The following is an 18,808-nucleotide window of genomic DNA, read 5'->3' as shown; positions in this document are numbered from 1 at the left end:
TGAGACCCTTTCCAGCTTGAATCCACCTCCCAACATTAAACCACATCTGTCTGTGCGGCCAGAAAAACAAAACAAGCAGCTAAAAGGAGCCAAGCGAGCTCTGTTCCATCTTTTTAATCAGTCACTTATTTTGCTTAATGCAGGTTTAAACTGAACATTTTAAGCTTTTTTTTAGGGTTTTCTGCGGTTAACCTTCTGTATTAATGGCTGGAGGTGAACGTCGCTAAGCTTTCAAAACTGTTGCCTCTGTTTTTTGTATGACTGCGAGTTGCTCTTTCTTTTACAGTAATTTACTGTGAAGTCTGTTATAGTGCTATTCACAGCAGCGTTGCAAGCCGAGTATTTAGTGTGAGTGTGTTAAGGTGAACCTGCTGGTTAGGGCTTAAAATATGGCTAGATTTAATTACCGAACTTCCTTTCAGCATCAGTAAAGAATTTTCACAATAAGATGTTAATCTTACTTTCTGCGGTGCTTTATATCATAATGTGCTTTATATTGTATGAATCTGATTAACATACTGGGATTCAAAATCTTCATTTTAATCTTTGATATGCATCCGTTCATGTCCACATGTGCTCTTATCCACATTGCCACAGGCTTACCTCTCGTCTTCCACCCAGTTGAGCCCTCTGTTGTAAAGTCATACATCCCTTGTGATTGGTCAGAATAAATATCCCTTAAGCTCAGTTCATCCCTACATGCCGGGTAACAGCTCCGGCAGGAAGTCTCTTGCTTAAGATGGGGTTCTCCCCTCGGCACAAACGGGCGACCTGCATCCCCATAATGCACCTGGGGGATCGCGCAGAGGAAGGCAGAGGGTGGAGCTAGTTGACTCCACGTGCAGCAGCAGCAGAAGAAGAAGCAGCAGGAAGAGAAGGAGGAGGGTTTTTGCTTGGTCCTGGTACTGATTTGGAGTCCCGGCTCGGCTCTGGCTGTACATTATTCCGCGTCTCTGCGCATTCCACCAAAACCTCCTCGCCTCCATCCCCGCCCTCACCTAACCTCGCCTCTCCAGTCGCCAGCTGCTTCATCCTCAGGTTGATGGAGCCGTAAGTCCTCTTGGGTCGAACGAATGCCGCCCTGCGTCGGTACATCTCGCCCCGGCAGATGGACACCATGAGCAGCACGGACAGGAACATCCCTCCCAGCGTCAGCAGGCCCAGGCCCGCGATGATGCACTTATCCAGGTGGGAGCCAAGCTGGGCGTAGTACATCTCCAGCTTCTCCATCTGTCGCGCCGAAACTGAGTCAGGGTCGACTTTGGGCTCCCGTGGGATGGTGTAGGCGATTACCACAAGGACGATCCCACTCACGAGGAACACCAGCGCCAAGATGAAGCCATAGTCTGCCGAGTGGTCATCAACGGGGCGAAATTCAGTGAAGTCCTGACCGTCCTCCTGACCTCCACCTGCTCCACCACCGCCTTCTTCCTCATCATACGACTGTGGTGAGATCTCCTGATGATGATGCTAGTGAGAAAGGGAGGAAGGAAACAAGGAAAGAAGAGAACAGAGGAAAGAAAAATATATAAATAAGAACAGAAAAAGGGGGAATGAAGGGGTTAAGGAAAAGACAGAACAGATAAAATCATTAATAAAAGCACAAGGAAAGAAGGAGCGAATGAAGTGAAGAAACAGAGGGAAAGGGAAAGGGAGCAGGAACCGAAAGAAGGAAGGAATAAAGGGAGATGGGGAGAGGGAGGAAAAAGGAAGGGAAAAAAGGAAGGTAGGAACAACAGACAGGTGAAGACAAAAAGAAAAATGAAAGAAAAAAGGGTCAAATAAAAAAAGGAAGTAGGGAAAGGAGGAAACAATGGAAAGAGTAAAGAAAAGAAGGAATATGAAGATAAAAGAAAGTAAAGATGTGATACAAGAAAGAGAATTTGAGAAAGAAAGAAAAGAAGCAAGGAATGAAGTGGAGAGGGAGGAAAGAATTAGAAGAAGAAAACACAAGGAAAGCAAGAAGGATGAGATAAACAAGCCAGAGCACAGCGCTGAGGTCAGCGTTCACAGAAAGCAGTGAGATCACATCAAAGAGGAGAAAATGCGTCGGCGCGACGACCTGTTACTGATGAATGTCGCCGACATGTGTCAGTAAAAGCTGTACAGATACAGATGAGCTCCGTGGAGTCGTGACAGTCTAACAAACAGCACATACAAAATAAAAGCCCGGGCGGGAGAGTGATGTCACCCCAAAGGCATCTAAACAGCAATCAGTACAAAGCCATTTTCCAATTAAGAAGGAAGCTTAAATCTGTTTGTTTCCTGAAGACAAACATGCCAGAAAACCCTGGACACGTTCTTTTTCCAGGCCCGCAGCTGTACGCCAGCGTGTGTTTGTCTCTTCTCACAGGGTTCATCTTCCAAAGAGATGCCTGTGAAGCTGGATTTCTGGCTCAGGTTAGATTTGGAAGGTTACATCACTTTTGGCTACGGGGTTCGCTCTGTAACCCGAATCTGCCGAGGTCACATAAGGACTGTTTTAAGCGACTTTAAAAACATCCAAAACAAATGTCTGCCACAACCACCAAACCCCACCGCGCTCACCTTACTGTTTCCTGATGTGGAAGGCGGATAACTCGTCGGCTGTTGCTCCTGCTGACGGAGGTCCTGCTCCTCATCCTGCTCGTAGGAGGCGTTCTCAAAGCCCCGGGCGGAGCAGCCCAGCGTCGCTGCTGTCCAGGGTGCTGAAGTCGGTGTCGGAGACGGGCCTCGCCGGGCTCCACTCCCTCGCAGCTCCCGGAGCTCTACGGTGTTGAAAGAGGACTCCATCGATATGTGCTCATGTCTTCATTGGACCTCCACTCGGCTTTATCCTCACTGAATAAATAGATTAAATATTATATGATTCATGACACATATGAAAGCAGTTATATAATCCAACGGAGCCTGACTTGACCTACAAAAAAAATCATTTTCTGTGTCTCTGGTTAAGACTGGATTGATCGTAGGCTCACATCTAGACATTAATAACATGTAGCCTTATAGTTTATTTATCAGTCATGGTCAGAAGTGGTTCTCAAGTTGTCAAAGGGTTACTTCAGATCCATCCCATTTTTTAGGAATCTTTGTAAAATTTCCATAAACGTGCACATGAATTCATCGATGAACTGGTGAAACTTTTAATGTTCAAAGAAGAATCTGACTTCCTGTTTACCCTAATATTAAGCACACGTCCTCTACTTTGTTCTACGATATGAACAAACGCACTGGGCCTCCAACACCGCACACCTACAGGAGCTGTGCTGATGATGATGTCAGAGGAAGTTTGGTCAGTACGTACTGGCCAATCCCTGCTGTGGTTCCTGAATGCATCCACTTTGCAATAATACCACTTACAGCTGATTATGGAAACTCTATGAAGGAAGAAATTTCATGAACTGACTTTTCCTGTTAGAGTGCCACACTTGAATTGAGTGCACTCTTCAGAACGACCCATTCTTTCATAAATGTTTGTAAAGGCAGACTGCATGGCTCAGCCTTCGCTCAGTGTTTATGCTCCTTTTTCTTGGTTCACCTCAGCGATCGGTAGTTTTCTTAAGGTTGAGCTCTTTTCAGATTGCACATGTAGAAATGCTTTTTATTCAACTGAATTTCTTCTTCAGAGATGATGGTTTAACTCTATCTTTCCAGGTTTTAATAACACATTGAACAGTTCTTAACCAGCTGTAGTTGCTTCAGTGTTTCTGTTTGGTTGTTTTCTTTGCTTGATGCAGGTCAATAATTTGATCCTCATGAAACAGAGTAACATGTTTTCCACTATGGGCTGTGTCTTCCTACGTGGTTGTTTAAGAAATGAGAAGCAGTTAGGATTACATAACCTGCTGGCAGCTGAAACATATTAATCACTGCAGTAATTAAACACTGGATAATAACTGCTGACATTGTTTTTGACCAGGCTGTTTGTGTTACTGAGCTCTGTGCTGCAGACTCAAAATAAACAAGTTAGTTAAAACTCATCCCTGATATTACTTAATTTTATTCTGAGGCAATGAGTTTGCATATTTTTAAGACATTTATAACAAGAAGTGACTGAGAACAAGTACAAATCAGCTCAAAATGAAAACTACACGTCTGTGTACTCATATATATATTAATCAAAACTAATTCCAGCGATTTATGATAATTTGATTAATTTTAATGGGTCTGTCTCACAAATGCATTAAAATAACATTTTTACTTTCAAATGCAAATTTTTACTCGACTGTTTTCACATTTGCTCAAGTGAAATAAACGTCTCGCTTCTTCTTCCGCCTCAGTGAAACCAGAAGAATCGTGCACTATTTGTCACACCTGAGAGGGGATTCATCCTGCAGGCCTGCTGTCTCCACACCACCTGCAGACAGGAATCCATCACACATTTAATCACACACGTCTCACCTTCATGGTTATTCATTCCCATTTCTTCTCCCTGTCATCACTGTCGCGCTGACACTTCTCCCGGTGATGGAGAGTTAAAACCAGCTAAATCCTAAAGTAAAGGAAGAGAGAGATGTTTGCAGCTGATTTCAATTCATTGTAAGCTCTTTAAACCAGGTCAAGGTGAAAACTGATATATGTGCATAGAGATGCGTTAACAGCAGGGAGCAATTTAAACAAAGTGAGGCAATTGCTTTAACCTCCTAGGACCTGCCGTCCACATATGTGGACATCACATTTTGGGTTATTTAGACTAAAATACTCAATTTTGCTCTACATGGGCCTGATATCCACTTACGAGGACGTTATACTGCTGCTGTTCTATCAAAACTTTAAACGAATATCCTCATATGTGGCTCTTATTTTTCTTAGAAACAAAAATAAGGTTAAAAAAAATCAGGTAATTCTCTGTTTTTACATTCATCGGGCCCCAATGTGACCAAATATCAAAGAGAAATTAGAAATGCATGCTGTGAAAAGTTCGGGTCTTAGGAGGTTAAAAATGCACTGAGTTATTTATTTTTGTTTCACAGAGAAGAAACTGTCTGCCTGTGCTGGTTAACACCTCAGAGCCCCGGGTGTGATCCTTATCAAGCACAAGCTGGTGTGAATATTAAAGAGGCTCGATAGCTCAAGTCTGAAGATCCAATGTGGGAGTATAAAAAACGCTTTTAGTTCATAGTCAAAATCAACCCAATTTGATAAACTGATCTCAAGTGGGCAGGAGAGTTAAAATGACTGGATAATAAAAGCTATTAAACAATCTATTAAAGTCTTTGTTTTAATGATTTTTTAAAATTGAATGGCATAAAACAAGGCAGGGACCCTACAGGAAATCAGAGCGTTTGATTAAAAATAAAGTGCAGCGTAAAAAACATTACAGAAAAAATGGCCCCACAAGCATAGAAAACAATGTTTCATGTTAAGCAATGTTTAATAATGTTTTTCAAAGTGGTGAAAGAAGTTCTCCTTAAGTAAAAGCTATAACCAGCTGTTACAATCATACTGTGCAAGTCTTAAACCTTATTAGTCCCTTATTTCTTTAGATTTTGCTTCCAAGGATCCAGAATTTCTGAAAGTCTTTCAAAGTTTTTCTTTAGACCTTGGCTGCTTTAAAAACCTTTTTTTGCTCAGCCACTTAACACTGACCCATGAATCATTCAAGCATAAAATGGGACCAGTGTTGTGTCTCCAGGCAGCTCAGCAAAGAACCAGTGGTTTTGCCAAAACTGATGCAAAGGCATCTGATGGGCAACGGCATCATTTTCAACATCCCAAACACAATAATGTAATTTCCTCTACACAGCACTCAGTCCCTAACACAGGATAACACATTCATATTGATATTCTTAGATATGTAATATATGAAGTAATTCATGCTTTACAATAAATGGTATGAAGTAAAAAGTACTAAAATACTGACACCCAAAATACAGTGGAGTAAAAGTAGAAAGGAGCAACGTGCATTAAAATGATTCTTTAGTAAAGTACTTGAGTAAATGTACTAAGTTACAATCCACCACAGCTTGTATCCATTTCCTTCTAGTATAATTGTCCTGCTCTGGGCACGCCCCTGCTCTAAAGAAAATAAATGCAATGTAAACATGAAGTCTGACTGTTGTTCTTCTTACACGCGCAGGGATATTCACAGCAGCTCTTTAAAGGCAGAAAACATCTCCACGCGGAGTGTTTTGTAACCGAATGAGCAAAATATTACTTCTTTGTAGACCAGCAAAGCAACTTATTAACAATTATTCATCACTATGAATGACTTCCCAACAGCAGGCCACATGTTAGACGGGGCTGCTCTAACACAGCACAGCCTTTTCACCAAGCTGTGATTTCTGCTCCACAAAGCAGCGCATCACTCGTCTGTAATCTCCGGGGAGCTCCGGGCTAAAGTAGCCCACTGACACACTTCTCGTTTATCATCAGAGCCCGCCTCGATGGATCACATCTGGGAGCCCGAGTGCCCATGAGCAACCCGTCATTCCACCCTGTGGCTGTGCTCCAGCACCACCGTGACCTTGCGATGCGCCAAACTGCCAAAACCTGAACCAGTGCACTCCGCCTGTGTGTGTGCGTGTGTGTGTGTGTGTGTGTGTGTGTGTGTAGATGATATCAGGATGAACCAGGGCAGATAAGCACCACACTGACTGACACGCTTTTCATTACCCCGAGCAGACGGCAGATAACACGGACCAAACGAGGAAGGAGAGTCCGAGTCTGCGATGATCGCATTCAGAGGTAAATTATGCAACCAGGCAGCGACTCAAGTGCGGATTTCTCTGGAGGGAAACACCGGGAAACGAGTCAGTATCCAGGCAGGCAGCATCCACCCCGCGATGCATCCCAGAAACCCGAGAGAAAAAAAACAAAAAGAAAGGAAAAAAAGCCTCGATCACCTGCAGGGGCACCGATGAGAGGACCGGAGCACTGAGAGCGGGCAGTGATGGGGATGACAGCGGGGTCTTACCTGGTGCCCAGGGCGCGACCAGACAGGAATCCGACGGCTGTGGACATCCGGAGAGATGGATGCTGCTGGATGATGATGAGTGAAGAGGACGGAGAGCGAGAGAGGGAGAGAGAGAGGCGAAAAAATGACTGAGGTGAAACTGACCATGCGCAAAACCAGCTCGTGGCTTTCCCTGCTGGTGTCTGCTGAGCTGAGCTGGTGGTGGTGGAGTCACAGGAACCTCTCCACTCTGCGCCTTTTGACCTACATCACTTCACGACATTTTCCCTAATTTAATGAGGCAACAGCGCCCCCAAACCAAACTGCAGCCTGTTAATTGAGGCGTTTGTGATCTGACAGATCTGATTCTTCTCCAAAATCAGGAAATCAGGGAGTGATTTTACCTGAAACTGGCAGAAACCCTGAAAGAAAATATTCTTAGTTCATGAGTATTTTTAGTGTTAAAGAATTTTTTAACATTGGATATTTAAGTTTCTTCATTTTGGTGTCAAATTTACGTCTTTACCAAATCCGTTTATGGCAGAAATTTATTTATTTTAAGTAAAGAAACGACAAAAATCTCGCATCAGTTGAACAAATATTGCTTTTTTTCTTTCTCATTTAGTATTATCTCTGCGGAGGCAACACACACACACACACACACACACACACACACACACACACACACACACACACACAATAATACATGTGATTCTGTTTCCCTGGCTCGAGATGGGAAAGTCAGAATGCAATGAACGTGCATGCGTCGGCCGGCCATGAATAATTCATAGTCCTGTGAACTTTAATATCTCAGAGATGTTTAAAACCTTCTACACATTCAAAAGATGTCACACATTTCTGTGTTTTGGGAGGATTTTTACCAGTCAAGCACATCTAAACTCTGTTATTGAGGCTGATGGAAAACAAGAAGAAAAGACAACATTATATGACAGTTAGTCACAAAGCGAATGTTGGACTTCCTTCTGCATTTTCTCTGAATCCTTGTACTTCTGAGGATACGTGTGTTTACCACAAAAGACATATTGTGTAGGAAAATGTATTAAATTGTATAGAAAAAAGGGAAGCATGTCTATTATGTCATCCATTTCTACCAAAATGATGCTCAAAATTTCCAAAAGAAAAAGAGTCCAAAATGTAATTTTTGGCCTGCAGGCTGATAGAACCATTATTTACTGTAGACAATCTCTCAAGAGCCCCTTATGAAGCTGCAAGTTCAGAGCGGGAGTTCTTTGGTCACAAGCTGAATGTTTTTTCAACCTAAGAAACTAAGGGCACCACGCCCTGTTTCATCCTTCTTCTGTACACTAATGGAGACCTCAGAGTTTTAAAATCAGCACTGGGTCTTTCAGTAAGGCTTGAAAATTTCAGATGAGACCATTAATTCATCAGTAAAGGGCAGACATCAGGGGAGCAGTAGAGCTGTTTTCTTATAGAAGTCCATACGGTCAGAGCAGTCGGCCCCTGCTGGCCATTACAGAGAATGCAGGTTTAAGGCACTCCCACGGTGAGTCTTTCACACCCATAAGCTGTGTCCATCTGATAAATACAGTCTGTGCCTTGTTTAACAGCGTTGTATACTGTAGACCTGACTTTTGGATCTTGGATAAATGGCTGCCAGCAGTGGAAGTGAACCTACAGCGGTGATTTAGATCAGGGCGTCATGACTGTGAAAAGAACCTCATAAAGGAACAGCAGTGGCAGGTAAAATGTTAAACATCACAGGTTTCCTCTAACAGATTCTGAGCCTCCTGCTCGGTCTCAGTGAAGAAACACTGGCTGCTGGTGTGAAGTCATCCATGAACAAAGAGCCGGCAGGGTGTGAGACGGTGAATAATCTCATGTCACGACGACCGGGATGCATTTCACTGCAGCCTCGGGCAAATTATCAGCACTCACCTTGTGGAGACGTAAGGTGGGGGGACGTGTGGCCCGTCAGAGACGCTGCACAGACAAACCACAGAGAGGATGACTCTCAGGCAGCTTCACAGAGGTGGCCTAAATACTGAGCCGGGCTAATTTTAGATCAGGTCTTTGTGTTCAGTTTAACAGGATAAAAACGATTGCATTCATGAGGATGAGGAGAATTAAGATTTTCTTCTTTTCCTCACAGTGTTTGAGTTTTCTCTGAATACCATTAGAGTAACTTTAATACAAAGCTGCCCTTTGTCAGAATTTCAAGGCACAGCCAAAGAGATCCAGTCACAGTCTTTGTAGTTTCGCGTCTGTACACAATCACGGTGGATTTTAAATGAAACGATTAAGATGTGATTGAAGCGCAGACTTTTATCTCTTATTCAAAGAGTTTAGCAAAATATTTGCAAACGAAAACAAACGTGGCAACATTTAACCCAGTCAGGAATTTGAAGAGATGATAGATTTATGATTGTCAAGGTCTGTCAAAGAGAAACCACCATAAATGGAATTAAAAACAAAGCGCAAAGCACTGTTAACCTCAAGAACAAGAGCCTGAACGGCTATTTCATCTGCTTTTCTGTTTGGTAGCCATCCTTTGAACTGGTTCATCTCATGGAAATATATACACTTTTTTTCCCCTCTGACACTCAAAGTGAGTCACGTTGTTATATTCTCCTCTGCCCAAAAAAAGACCCCCGCCAGCTTCACTCCATAAGAACTACATTCTCCCCCGTCTTTCCTTTTCTTTGCAGTAGTTTCTTCGATCTCTGCTGAAATCTGCACAGCGTGCGGTTTGGTGTCGACTCAAAATTTTCCCTGTTCAGAAAAGAGTGGGCAGCCAGCACTTAACCTGTGACGACAGTCTTCTCTGCTTTCACTGGCATTTGTAAAGTCTGGCTTTTACCTAAAGTGCCCGGCCTGCGGTGTTCACTTTAGAGCCGATCAAAATGTCAGACATTGTCTCAGCATGCGAGCCCGGAGGACAAAGAAGAAAAATACGGTGCATCTCAGCAAATCATCAGAAAATCACAATGAATATATGAAAACAGAAAAAGTGAACAAGTGATGTCTTGAGTTACAGAATAAAACTGAATCTACCAAATAACAGTTGAAGTGTGGTCACTTCCTGACCAGTGGAACCTCACCACAAGGGCCATTTAGTGGTTTTCAGGAGCCTCGACTTACATTATCCAGTCATCCATCCCTCTTCTTCTACTCATTCAATTTAGGGTCACAGGAAGGCTGGAGCCTATCCCAGCTGTCCTCGGGCCAGTTAACCTAACATCAGGTCTGGACTGTGGGAGAAGCCGGAGAAAAACCACGGCGGTGCAGGGAGACTCCACCCAGAAAGGCCTCAGCAGCCCGGTGGCCACTCACCCAGGACCTTCATGGTACTGATCACCCCCCCCCCCCAAGTGATGTGAAAAGTCAAGAATTCACTTTTAAATTATTTTTAAAAATATTTTCACCAAAGAAAATTAAAAAAATGAAATAAGGGGGACACATGAAAGCTAAATTTCACAATGAAGAGTTTTATTATACAAAACTTGACTATTTGTAGAAAATACAAATATCACTGAAGTTGACGGGCGACGCCCATCGATCAGTGTTTTTAAGGCCTTCCATAAAACAACTCAACACCTTTTAAATGTTTATTTTACAAAACTTTTTTAGCAATTATGAGAAAGCCACGGCAGGTAGAAGCTGAGAGACTGATTTCTAACACATCATAGAATAAAATCGAGTGTAGATACTACACACCTGCGTACAAAAATGCTGCTTTAGCCGAGCAGAACACCTGTAATTACAGCACAACATGGTTCAAACCACAAAATAAAAAGAAACATTAAAACTAATAAAAGACGTTTTCTCCACAGAAATCAAGTCTCCAAACAAAGAGGAGACATCTGCAGGAAGTGTAGTGAAAGACATCATCTCAAGGAAACGATACACGGTTTAGACGTTCAACTATTTCAGACATCTGAAAAAGGTTCAGATACTTCTGCGTTTCCTTTTCTCCACTTATTTTCCTTAATACTGTTATTTATTTGCATATGTACAAAAAAGGCACCAACACAGACAGGCTGAGAGGTCTGACCCTGAAAACTCATGTATAAAGGCTCTCTGAATCAAAAAGTGTTCACATCAGATTTCTCTGAAAGAAGAGAAGGTGTTTATTTTTTGTTTGTTTTGGAAATCATGTATGAGAGGTGTGGATGATTAGATACTCCAAATATCAAATATTCTTTGAGTCTGTTAAAACAAAGAAAGGTAATTCCTGCAGTATGAAAGAGAGTTTTAAAGTGCTGAGTCACAAACACGCAAACAGCTGTCGCCACACTGAAAAACAAAGTCTGCTACTACAGCTGCTTAAAGACCAACGTCTGACCCCAGACATGTCATCAAGCTGGCTGCATGTGATGCTCAGCTGGCGACTGTAATAAATGAGATGATCACCACCAGGCTCAGTTTACAGGCAGAGTCCACAGTTTGTTTTTAGGTGGGACTGCGACTGTGAACGACTCCATGGAGATGTGTCACGCTCGCCTGAGAATGACAAGTTACCGCTTGGCTTACAGAGTCCATTGACACAGACGCTACACCGATCGCTGTTACTGAGTGAAGCAATGCAAGAACAAGGCCGCCATATTGTTCAGGAGGCTCTGGGCTTCTAATGCTTTACGTCTGTGAAGGAAGAGGCCTATGCATAATTAAAAATCATCAGAATTTGCTGAAATTTCAACTGATTTTCAAGCAGTTACAAACGCTTGAATAGGTTTACCAAATTTTTGAATCATAGCTGATTATTTTCAGCTCTGTTTTGATGTTAAATATAAAAGTGGGACTTCTCCATCATTGAATCCAGTTTATCTTCCTGTCAAGTACTTTACATGAAAGTTGCAGACGAGGGATTCAGTCTGAAGAGCTGGAGTCCACGATAGTCTTCTGACTTTATCTTTTAGCAATCTGCACACAAATCAGCAGTTATGTGAACAACGCAGTGCAGGTTAACATATTTATATAGCCACAATCCAGCTACATATTTAACTTTTTAACGCTCGACCGGGTAATTTAGGATGACCACAGCTGACGAGCCAGTTAACATCCTTTATATGTCATAATAAGACTTGTAGCACAGCTTTCATAATAGTAGTATAAAAGGTGTTTATCCTTCCTGACATAAGCCAACATTAGCTTATTATAATGCCAGGACATTGATTTAAACAAAAAGTCAGATTAGAGGAAGGATTACTTATTGTTATCTAATCAAACATGTTTCTCAAACAGTAAAATCTGTTTAAAAAAAAAAAGAAATATATATAATTGGTGCTTTGATTTAGCATCTGTTTCTTTGGAACACCACAGAGCTGAAAAACAACTTTGCTGTTTAGTATAATAATGTGATCCAAAGTCAGTCAGACCTCCTGAATAAGACGGCGGCAGCAGGGATGTAAGCCCCGATTTGGGATCTACATGTATCTAAGCACACACAGATTTTTCAGCTGCTAGGAGCGATTTTAGAAACATTAATCCCTCCATCAACAAAATTTAAAACCAGAACAATTAAAACCGACCTCATTACACATCTCCCCCCCCCCAGAGGTTTGCGGGAAAGCAAAAACCCTTTCCCTGTGGAATTTCAGGTGCAATACCACAGGTGGCCACTAGGACAAACTGGCAGTAAGTCTGAGTGGAGGCAACTGAACAATTAAAAGCTCAAAGATCAAAAACGGGACCTCTGATTCAAGCGGATTGGTTGATTAAATTAAAGGGGCGGGATTAAAACTGAAAGGAACTGAACGTGAGTCACACCGAGGATTGAACACGAATATAACAAGCACCTCTGTGCAAAGACGTAACGCAACTCTCAGTGAGCGTTTCGCCTCGTGTGAGTTTTGTTTCGTGATGTGGATCAAACAATGTGATCGACAGACAGGAAGCAGAACTACAACTTGCTGTGGATAAAACAAGAAAAGCATCAATATCGCTGTGCGTTCGGTGTCTTGTGCCCTTGGATTAAAATCAAATGTGAGACATAAAACAGGCACCTTAGCTTTACGTTTCCTGAAATCAAACACGTCTCTGTGTGTCGCTGGATTTTTCTTTTTGAACCTGAGGAGCCGTTAATCTTAATGCTTCATTACTTTCCTGGCAGTTTCAGGTTTGAGTTTCTGTCCCTCTGTCGGCCCATCAGTGACTCTGCCGCTCCGACACGACATCCTGGAGGCGCTTCAGTAGCACATCTGGGCTGCTGCCGTTCTCCGGACACGCCCTCTTACTCGGGGAGTCGCATGCCGACGACATCATGACGTCCCCCTCCATGTTGAAGGCTCTCTTCCTGCTCACGCAGCCCTGCCGGATCATCCGGTTGATGTCTGACAGCTCCTGCAGAGAGGAAAGGACACACTGAAGCATTGCTTCCATTTTATTTCTATAGTGTATTATTGTTAGTTATGAGTTTTAACTGCACTGTGCACTCCCAACTTCCTGAATCTGATATGCTCGTATCTAATACTGTATTATCTAACACTTTCAGATTATAAAAAAAAAAAAAAAGAGAAATTTCATGGTGTGATTCAGACAAATTCATATTTGTGTTTGATATGAATGATAAATGTTTTTTCTTTTTAAATCTAATCTGTAGAGGATATTTTCCTGGAAGGATTTTTGTAAATCTGGGTTTATGTCCCAGCTGTACATCAGAGCTCTTAACACCCTCCCAACACACAAACAGCTATTGATAACGACAACAAACTAGTACAAAACCTTTCATGTGTCCTGAGCAGTGTTTAAAACACTTTTTTAATAAACTGTGAGGCTGTTTCTACAGACCATTAACACTTTTTAAGACTTTGTTCTAGATGATGACTGATTACACTGATGAGACCAAGGACCAAGATTTAAATGAGACTAAAATTATCAACAGAAAGTTTAGGAGTTACAGGACCTTACTCGGCTGAAACGGTTAAATACAGTCTTTTAGAAGCAAATCCCACCACTCTGCAGCCATCTTTGAAATGCTTCTGGGCACTTATTGTGAAAGGGGAGAGACCCCCAACTATAAATTCACAAGAATATTAGAAGCGCCTGCATATAATCATCACTACAATGTGAATCGAAAAAGATGACTAAAAAGTTTTGGGAAGTTAAACAACACTGAACAACAGACACTTCAGAGAAAAGTGTAAAACAACACATTTCTGTGTCCCAATCAGGACGAGTGATACAACAGCTATGAAGCACAGAACTGTTTCATCCATTTGACTCAGAGTCTTCGATGGATGTGCCGTCCTTTACAACCTTATAGAACTAACGGCACATTGTGTTTTATCGCAGATACAGCTCGGTCCTGTTACAGAGACTCTTTGGCGCCATGTGTGTGAGTGACAGTGTGTTCTTGCCTTAGACGGGCTGCTGTTTATCCTGTAGGTGTAGGAGTTCGGCGTGAGACAGCCTGCTGAGTTCTTGTGAGGGGAGACGTAGAGCGAGTGTCTCTGAGAGATCCGGCGAGGAGACAGAGGCTGAGCCCGGACCGACGGAAACGGAGAGAGAGGAGGAGCGTCCGCCTGGAGGAACCGACACAGCCACGTCAAACAAGAACAAACATTCACCCACGCAATAATCTCGTTACCTTGGAGACAGGTAACGGCAGGAGCGTACCCGGTTATCGCTGGTGGCGTATCGCAGAGCAAAGCTCTTCATCTTCAGGACGTACACAGTGTTGTAAAACTGGATGAGGTCACCACGCTCCTCCTCCCCTCCTGATTGGCTGCAGTTTAAGTTTCCCGAGTGCTGATTGGTTTTCTCTGCAGCTGAAGAGAAAAGCAAATTAACGGTTTTGAGTAATTTATCAAATATCGAGCTCCACTTTTTCCTTCCTCATATCATCAGCTTTTCAGCCAGCTGCTTAAAGTCCTGCTTTTCTATCACCTAACTACATCGTTAATTTCCCTCCACTGTTTCCTCTTCCTGTCATATAACTAAATAGTGGGTTGAATCAATTTTTTACTTTGGGTAAAAACACAAGCTCTAGTATCTCCTCCTTCGGTCTGATCATACTCGATGTCGTGTTTTTCCTCATGTATTAAAACAAGTTTGTCGTTTCTCTATTTCTTTCTTTATTGGGACGTTTTCGTGCATATTTTCAAAGCACTCGTGCCCCAGAATTAGACTGGTTAAATCCCCTCTGATGAGTCCTAATATGGGACCATAACTGAAATAATGTTAAAGCTAATTAGCATTTCTCTCAGTTAATCTAAGGCTGTAGGTTCTCAGCTGGAAAAGGGGGAACTGCCTGATCCAGGTGGGGAGGAAGGAGTAGGTGCTTTAGGTAGAGGAGATGAAGTCTAGCTGGGTGTTGTGCATGAGTGAGGGGAGAGTGAAGCCAGAGAGCTTCAGCTGTGGGCAGTGACCAGTGCACTTCCTATGGACGGTGTCTGGAAGGAGGAGCTCAGTTGAGACAGTTTGAGAATCTGAGACGTTTCCAGGTCTTAGTCAGATTTATCTACTGCAGTTTAAGTATTTTATGTTTGTACAGCATGAGTGTCGGCTGCTGGGGCAGATGGAGGTGGTAGAATACACACAGATGGATGTTCTCAGCTAATACATGTATATTTTTTATTCCCCTGAAGATAACACTATAGACTATATGTCTGATGAAAAGCATAAAAAAAGATGGATAATGTGTCAGCCATCAGAGCGCCATCTGTAAAAAGTCACAAGTTTACCTGAAGCTTTCAGCGTGTACAAATACATAAATAAATAATAAAGAGAGAATCCCTGACTAACCTCAAACATCTTAAAAGGTTAAATTCAGATATCAAACTGCTGCGCAGAAGATGCTGCCAGTTTTTAAATGCAACAACTGATTAGAAATGTTCATGAAATACGGCTGCCAATAAACACTGCTGCTTTGATGCTACATTAAAGCAAGTCATTAAGAAACATATGTCTGTGAGAGCTTACATTCTCCACCCGAAACAGGATCCACCTCCATGTTTTCATCAGCCACCTGCTCTCTGGGAGTGCGACGCAGTAAGACGCTGCGGTACACCTACATGTATAAACACAGAGTGTAAGAGTGGAGCCTCTACAAACATAACATTACTGATTAAGAGAATCGGTAATTAGCTTGTGTTAAAGGGGTTTCTCACGTGGCTGTTGGCCTGCGGCTGGCTGCGGTAACATTTCATGATGTCCTGGAAGGTGTGAGTGTCTTTGGTGATCTACAAGGAAGGAAGGAAGGAAGGAAGGAAGGAAGGAAGGGAGGAGTCAAGAGATGTACAAACAAAATTGATTTCTTAAACTAGACGCCCTGATCCTTCTGGTAAGTTGTTCTGGAGAAACTCAGGTATCCTTACCTCTGCTACAAGCACATGTTTCTTTTGTTCTAGTAGTTGAATTTCCAGCAGTGGAAAAGAAACTTGGGCTCAATTATAAAAAGAACAAATGAACAGGATGCATACACACTACTGCGATGATGTGACACAGTTGATGCTGCTCAAACTTTCAGCTGGGCTTCATTTGCAAGGTTAGTAACAGCCTGCATGTATTAAATGTATTCTCCATCGGAGAAACTATACTGACAGCTAAGATAGCTAAAGGATAAAATGTTGTGAATAAACTGTCTGCTTTTCTCTGGCTGACTCAGCCTGGCTTTCCTGCACAGGTCGCTGGTCACAGCAGCTGTCAGAAACACATTTCCCTCCGAGGAGAAAAATCATGATTGAGAAATTAGAAAACAGTGTTAAAATGCCAGAAAGACATTTCCCAGCAAGCCAGTGCAGCAGCCTCAGGTGGTTTAAAAACAGCTGCCATACGTTCTTCTTAATTAAATGTGAAGCTTTTCTCCGGGTTCTCACTTTGGAAATGATGTAAATGCTGCACAGCAGCAGCTGGTCGAGGTGCCGGTCCTTCATCAGATTGGTATAGTGGACCAGAGAGTGCTCGAAACAAGTCCAGATTTTCCCTCGCAGATCGGACGAGATGTCCAGCTTCACACACAAATCCCTCAGACGTACGCTAGCCAGGTGATACACCTGCAAGGGCAGAGGGACGAGATTTATGTGTCCTGCCAATTTCATAATTCATCATTTCCAGCTGCTGTACAAGTAGAAAAATAAAATGTCAAAGATAAATGTATGGAGGGCAGTGGCTAATGCAGCTCATGTTACTCGAGTAAACATCTTAAAACTGAAAAGTATTTAGTTCTTACTTATTTTCATATTCAGAGAGAATGAAACTGTATTACTCTAACCACCAGTGTAATGCATGACATACAAAGTTCTGATCAAAGATCTGAAAGAGACATTTTATGTGAACAAAAATACAAATAAAAAAGGGCTCTTTTTTTTTTTTTTTTTTGAGCGGGAAGGAGGAAAAAGAAGTCAAGAGATTAAATCTGAATTGTTGGTTGTAGCTCTAGTGGGATGTTTATCATCTAAACTGGAACCTGTATTATGTTCTGCACATTTTAAGGTTTATTTATTAACGCGTTTCTTTCCCAGACAAAAAGAGTAGAGTGATCAGGTTATAGAAACATAAAAATATCAAATTCTAAATTCTTAAATTTAGAACTAGAGATTTTTATGAAACCAGCCTGTCGTAAAATGTCACACTCCTTTCACAGTCCGTACCTTCCTGAAGAAGAGAGCGAGTGATCCTGTGCGTCTCGGTCGTCCATTTCCTGCTTGGGTATCAGAGGTCGCGGCAACGGCGGTGGGCCGGCTCGGGGAGGCGGTCAGCAGGAACTGAGCCGTGATGGGAGCAGAAGAATCACACGGCTGAACCGGGATCAGCGTGATGGTGCGGTCAGTGTTATTTGTACCTGCAGATATTCCCACAAACAGATGTTTAGCAGGAAAAACCAACTGCCTGAACGTTTATGTGGACTTATTTTAGCAAAGAAAACTATCAGCATGTCAGGGATAGAGGCTTAAATCCATGTCCAGCATCAGAGCAAGGTACTAACACTGTCTCAGTTTGAGGGTTTGACCTTCTTCTGTATGGAGCCTGAATACTCTGTGTAAAGAAATGCAAATGCGAGTGCTCCAAGTCTCTGTTTTTGGTGGCAGTTCAGCTTATTCAGTGCCAGGGAGGTTTAAAAAAAAGAAAGAAATAAAAAATATGTAATTTTATCCTGTTTTGGCTGATGATGCAACCATGACAACAGTGAAACAGGAACGGTGTAAGGTGTAAGCACCTGGCAGTGGGATAGTCAGGACGGTGGTTTGTGTCCCCTGTCCTGCGATCTTCAGGGTGCTGCTTGTGCCAAAGGTCAGCCTCTTTGCTGGAGAGGACATTGGGCTTAAGCCGGCGTTCAGGCCTGGTGACGGAGCTGGTGGGTCGTCACCGAAGAGACGCCGTTTCGCGCTGCCAGCTGCAGGAGAGCTGTACCTGTCATGTACGGACAGTGGAGAGGGAGGCACATCTGGAAGAGGTGAAGAGAAAACAAAAAATTTAACATTAAGTTACAAAAACAACCTGAAGACCCGCCCGGCTTAGAAACCCACCTTTACGGGCGCTGCCCAGGCCGGACCGGAACTCCCTGATGCGGGGATGGATGATGGGTGAGAGGGCCACCATGGGCAGGTGGGACTGCCCTCCACTGACAGAACAAGATCCAGAAGCAGAACCTGTGTCAAGACTGGAGGAAAAATTCACCTGCAGAAAGAGATGAGATTATGTGTTTATTGAAGACTTCTCTAAACAGAGTTTTACATGTTTTTCTTTCCTACTCTTGGCTCTTCATATCAATTAGAGTGACACACAAGCCCCGCCCACCTGTTAGTTATGCGTTTCAACTGCACTGTGCACTCCCAACTTCCTGAATCTGATATGCTCTTATCTAATACTGTATTATCTAACACCTTCAGATAAAAAAAAAGAAGAGAAATTTCATATTGTGATTCAGACAAATTCATATTTGTGGATGATATGAATGGTAAATGTTTTTTCAACTTGAAAGTTGACAGTTACAGAAAAAGTAACATTTCCCCC

General features: G+C 42.6%; 2 protein-coding genes across 2 annotated transcripts in view; both read right to left on the bottom strand.

Annotated features, from left to right (window-relative positions):
* Window positions 1-34: 34 nt before the first annotated feature.
* On the bottom strand, window positions 35-7,163 carry tmem74b (transmembrane protein 74B). The gene is made up of 4 exons (XM_005753936.1): window positions 6,896-7,163; window positions 4,381-4,471; window positions 2,548-2,820; window positions 35-1,470 (listed from the first exon to the last, which is right to left on the bottom strand). The coding sequence occupies exons 3-4, from the start codon at window positions 2,770-2,772 to the stop codon at window positions 826-828; spliced, it is 870 nt and encodes a 289-aa protein (XP_005753993.1). The 5' UTR covers window positions 2,773-2,820; window positions 4,381-4,471; window positions 6,896-7,163; the 3' UTR covers window positions 35-825.
* A 3,169-nt stretch (window positions 7,164-10,332) lies between these two features.
* Window positions 10,333-18,808, bottom strand: part of LOC102209059 (retinoblastoma-like protein 1) — a 13,581-nt gene continuing 5,105 nt past the window's right edge. The window contains exons 11-19 of the mRNA XM_005753941.1: window positions 18,322-18,472; window positions 18,012-18,239; window positions 17,446-17,636; window positions 16,672-16,848; window positions 15,964-16,035; window positions 15,776-15,863; window positions 14,471-14,622; window positions 14,212-14,376; window positions 10,333-13,195 (exon numbers count right to left, since the gene is read on the bottom strand). Coding sequence (XP_005753998.1) covers window positions 13,001-13,195; window positions 14,212-14,376; window positions 14,471-14,622; window positions 15,776-15,863; window positions 15,964-16,035; window positions 16,672-16,848; window positions 17,446-17,636; window positions 18,012-18,239; window positions 18,322-18,472 — 1,419 coding nt within the window. The 3' untranslated portion in view covers window positions 10,333-13,000. The remainder of the gene's footprint in view (window positions 13,196-14,211; window positions 14,377-14,470; window positions 14,623-15,775; window positions 15,864-15,963; window positions 16,036-16,671; window positions 16,849-17,445; window positions 17,637-18,011; window positions 18,240-18,321; window positions 18,473-18,808) is intronic.

This window comes from Pundamilia nyererei, unplaced genomic scaffold (genome assembly GCF_000239375.1).
Source record: "Pundamilia nyererei isolate P.nyererei 1_Seehausen unplaced genomic scaffold, PunNye1.0 scaffold00483, whole genome shotgun sequence".
NCBI lineage: Eukaryota > Metazoa > Chordata > Actinopteri > Cichliformes > Cichlidae > Pundamilia > Pundamilia nyererei.
Note: the sequence above shows the minus strand (reverse complement) of the source record. Positions and strands in the feature narration are given on the sequence as shown.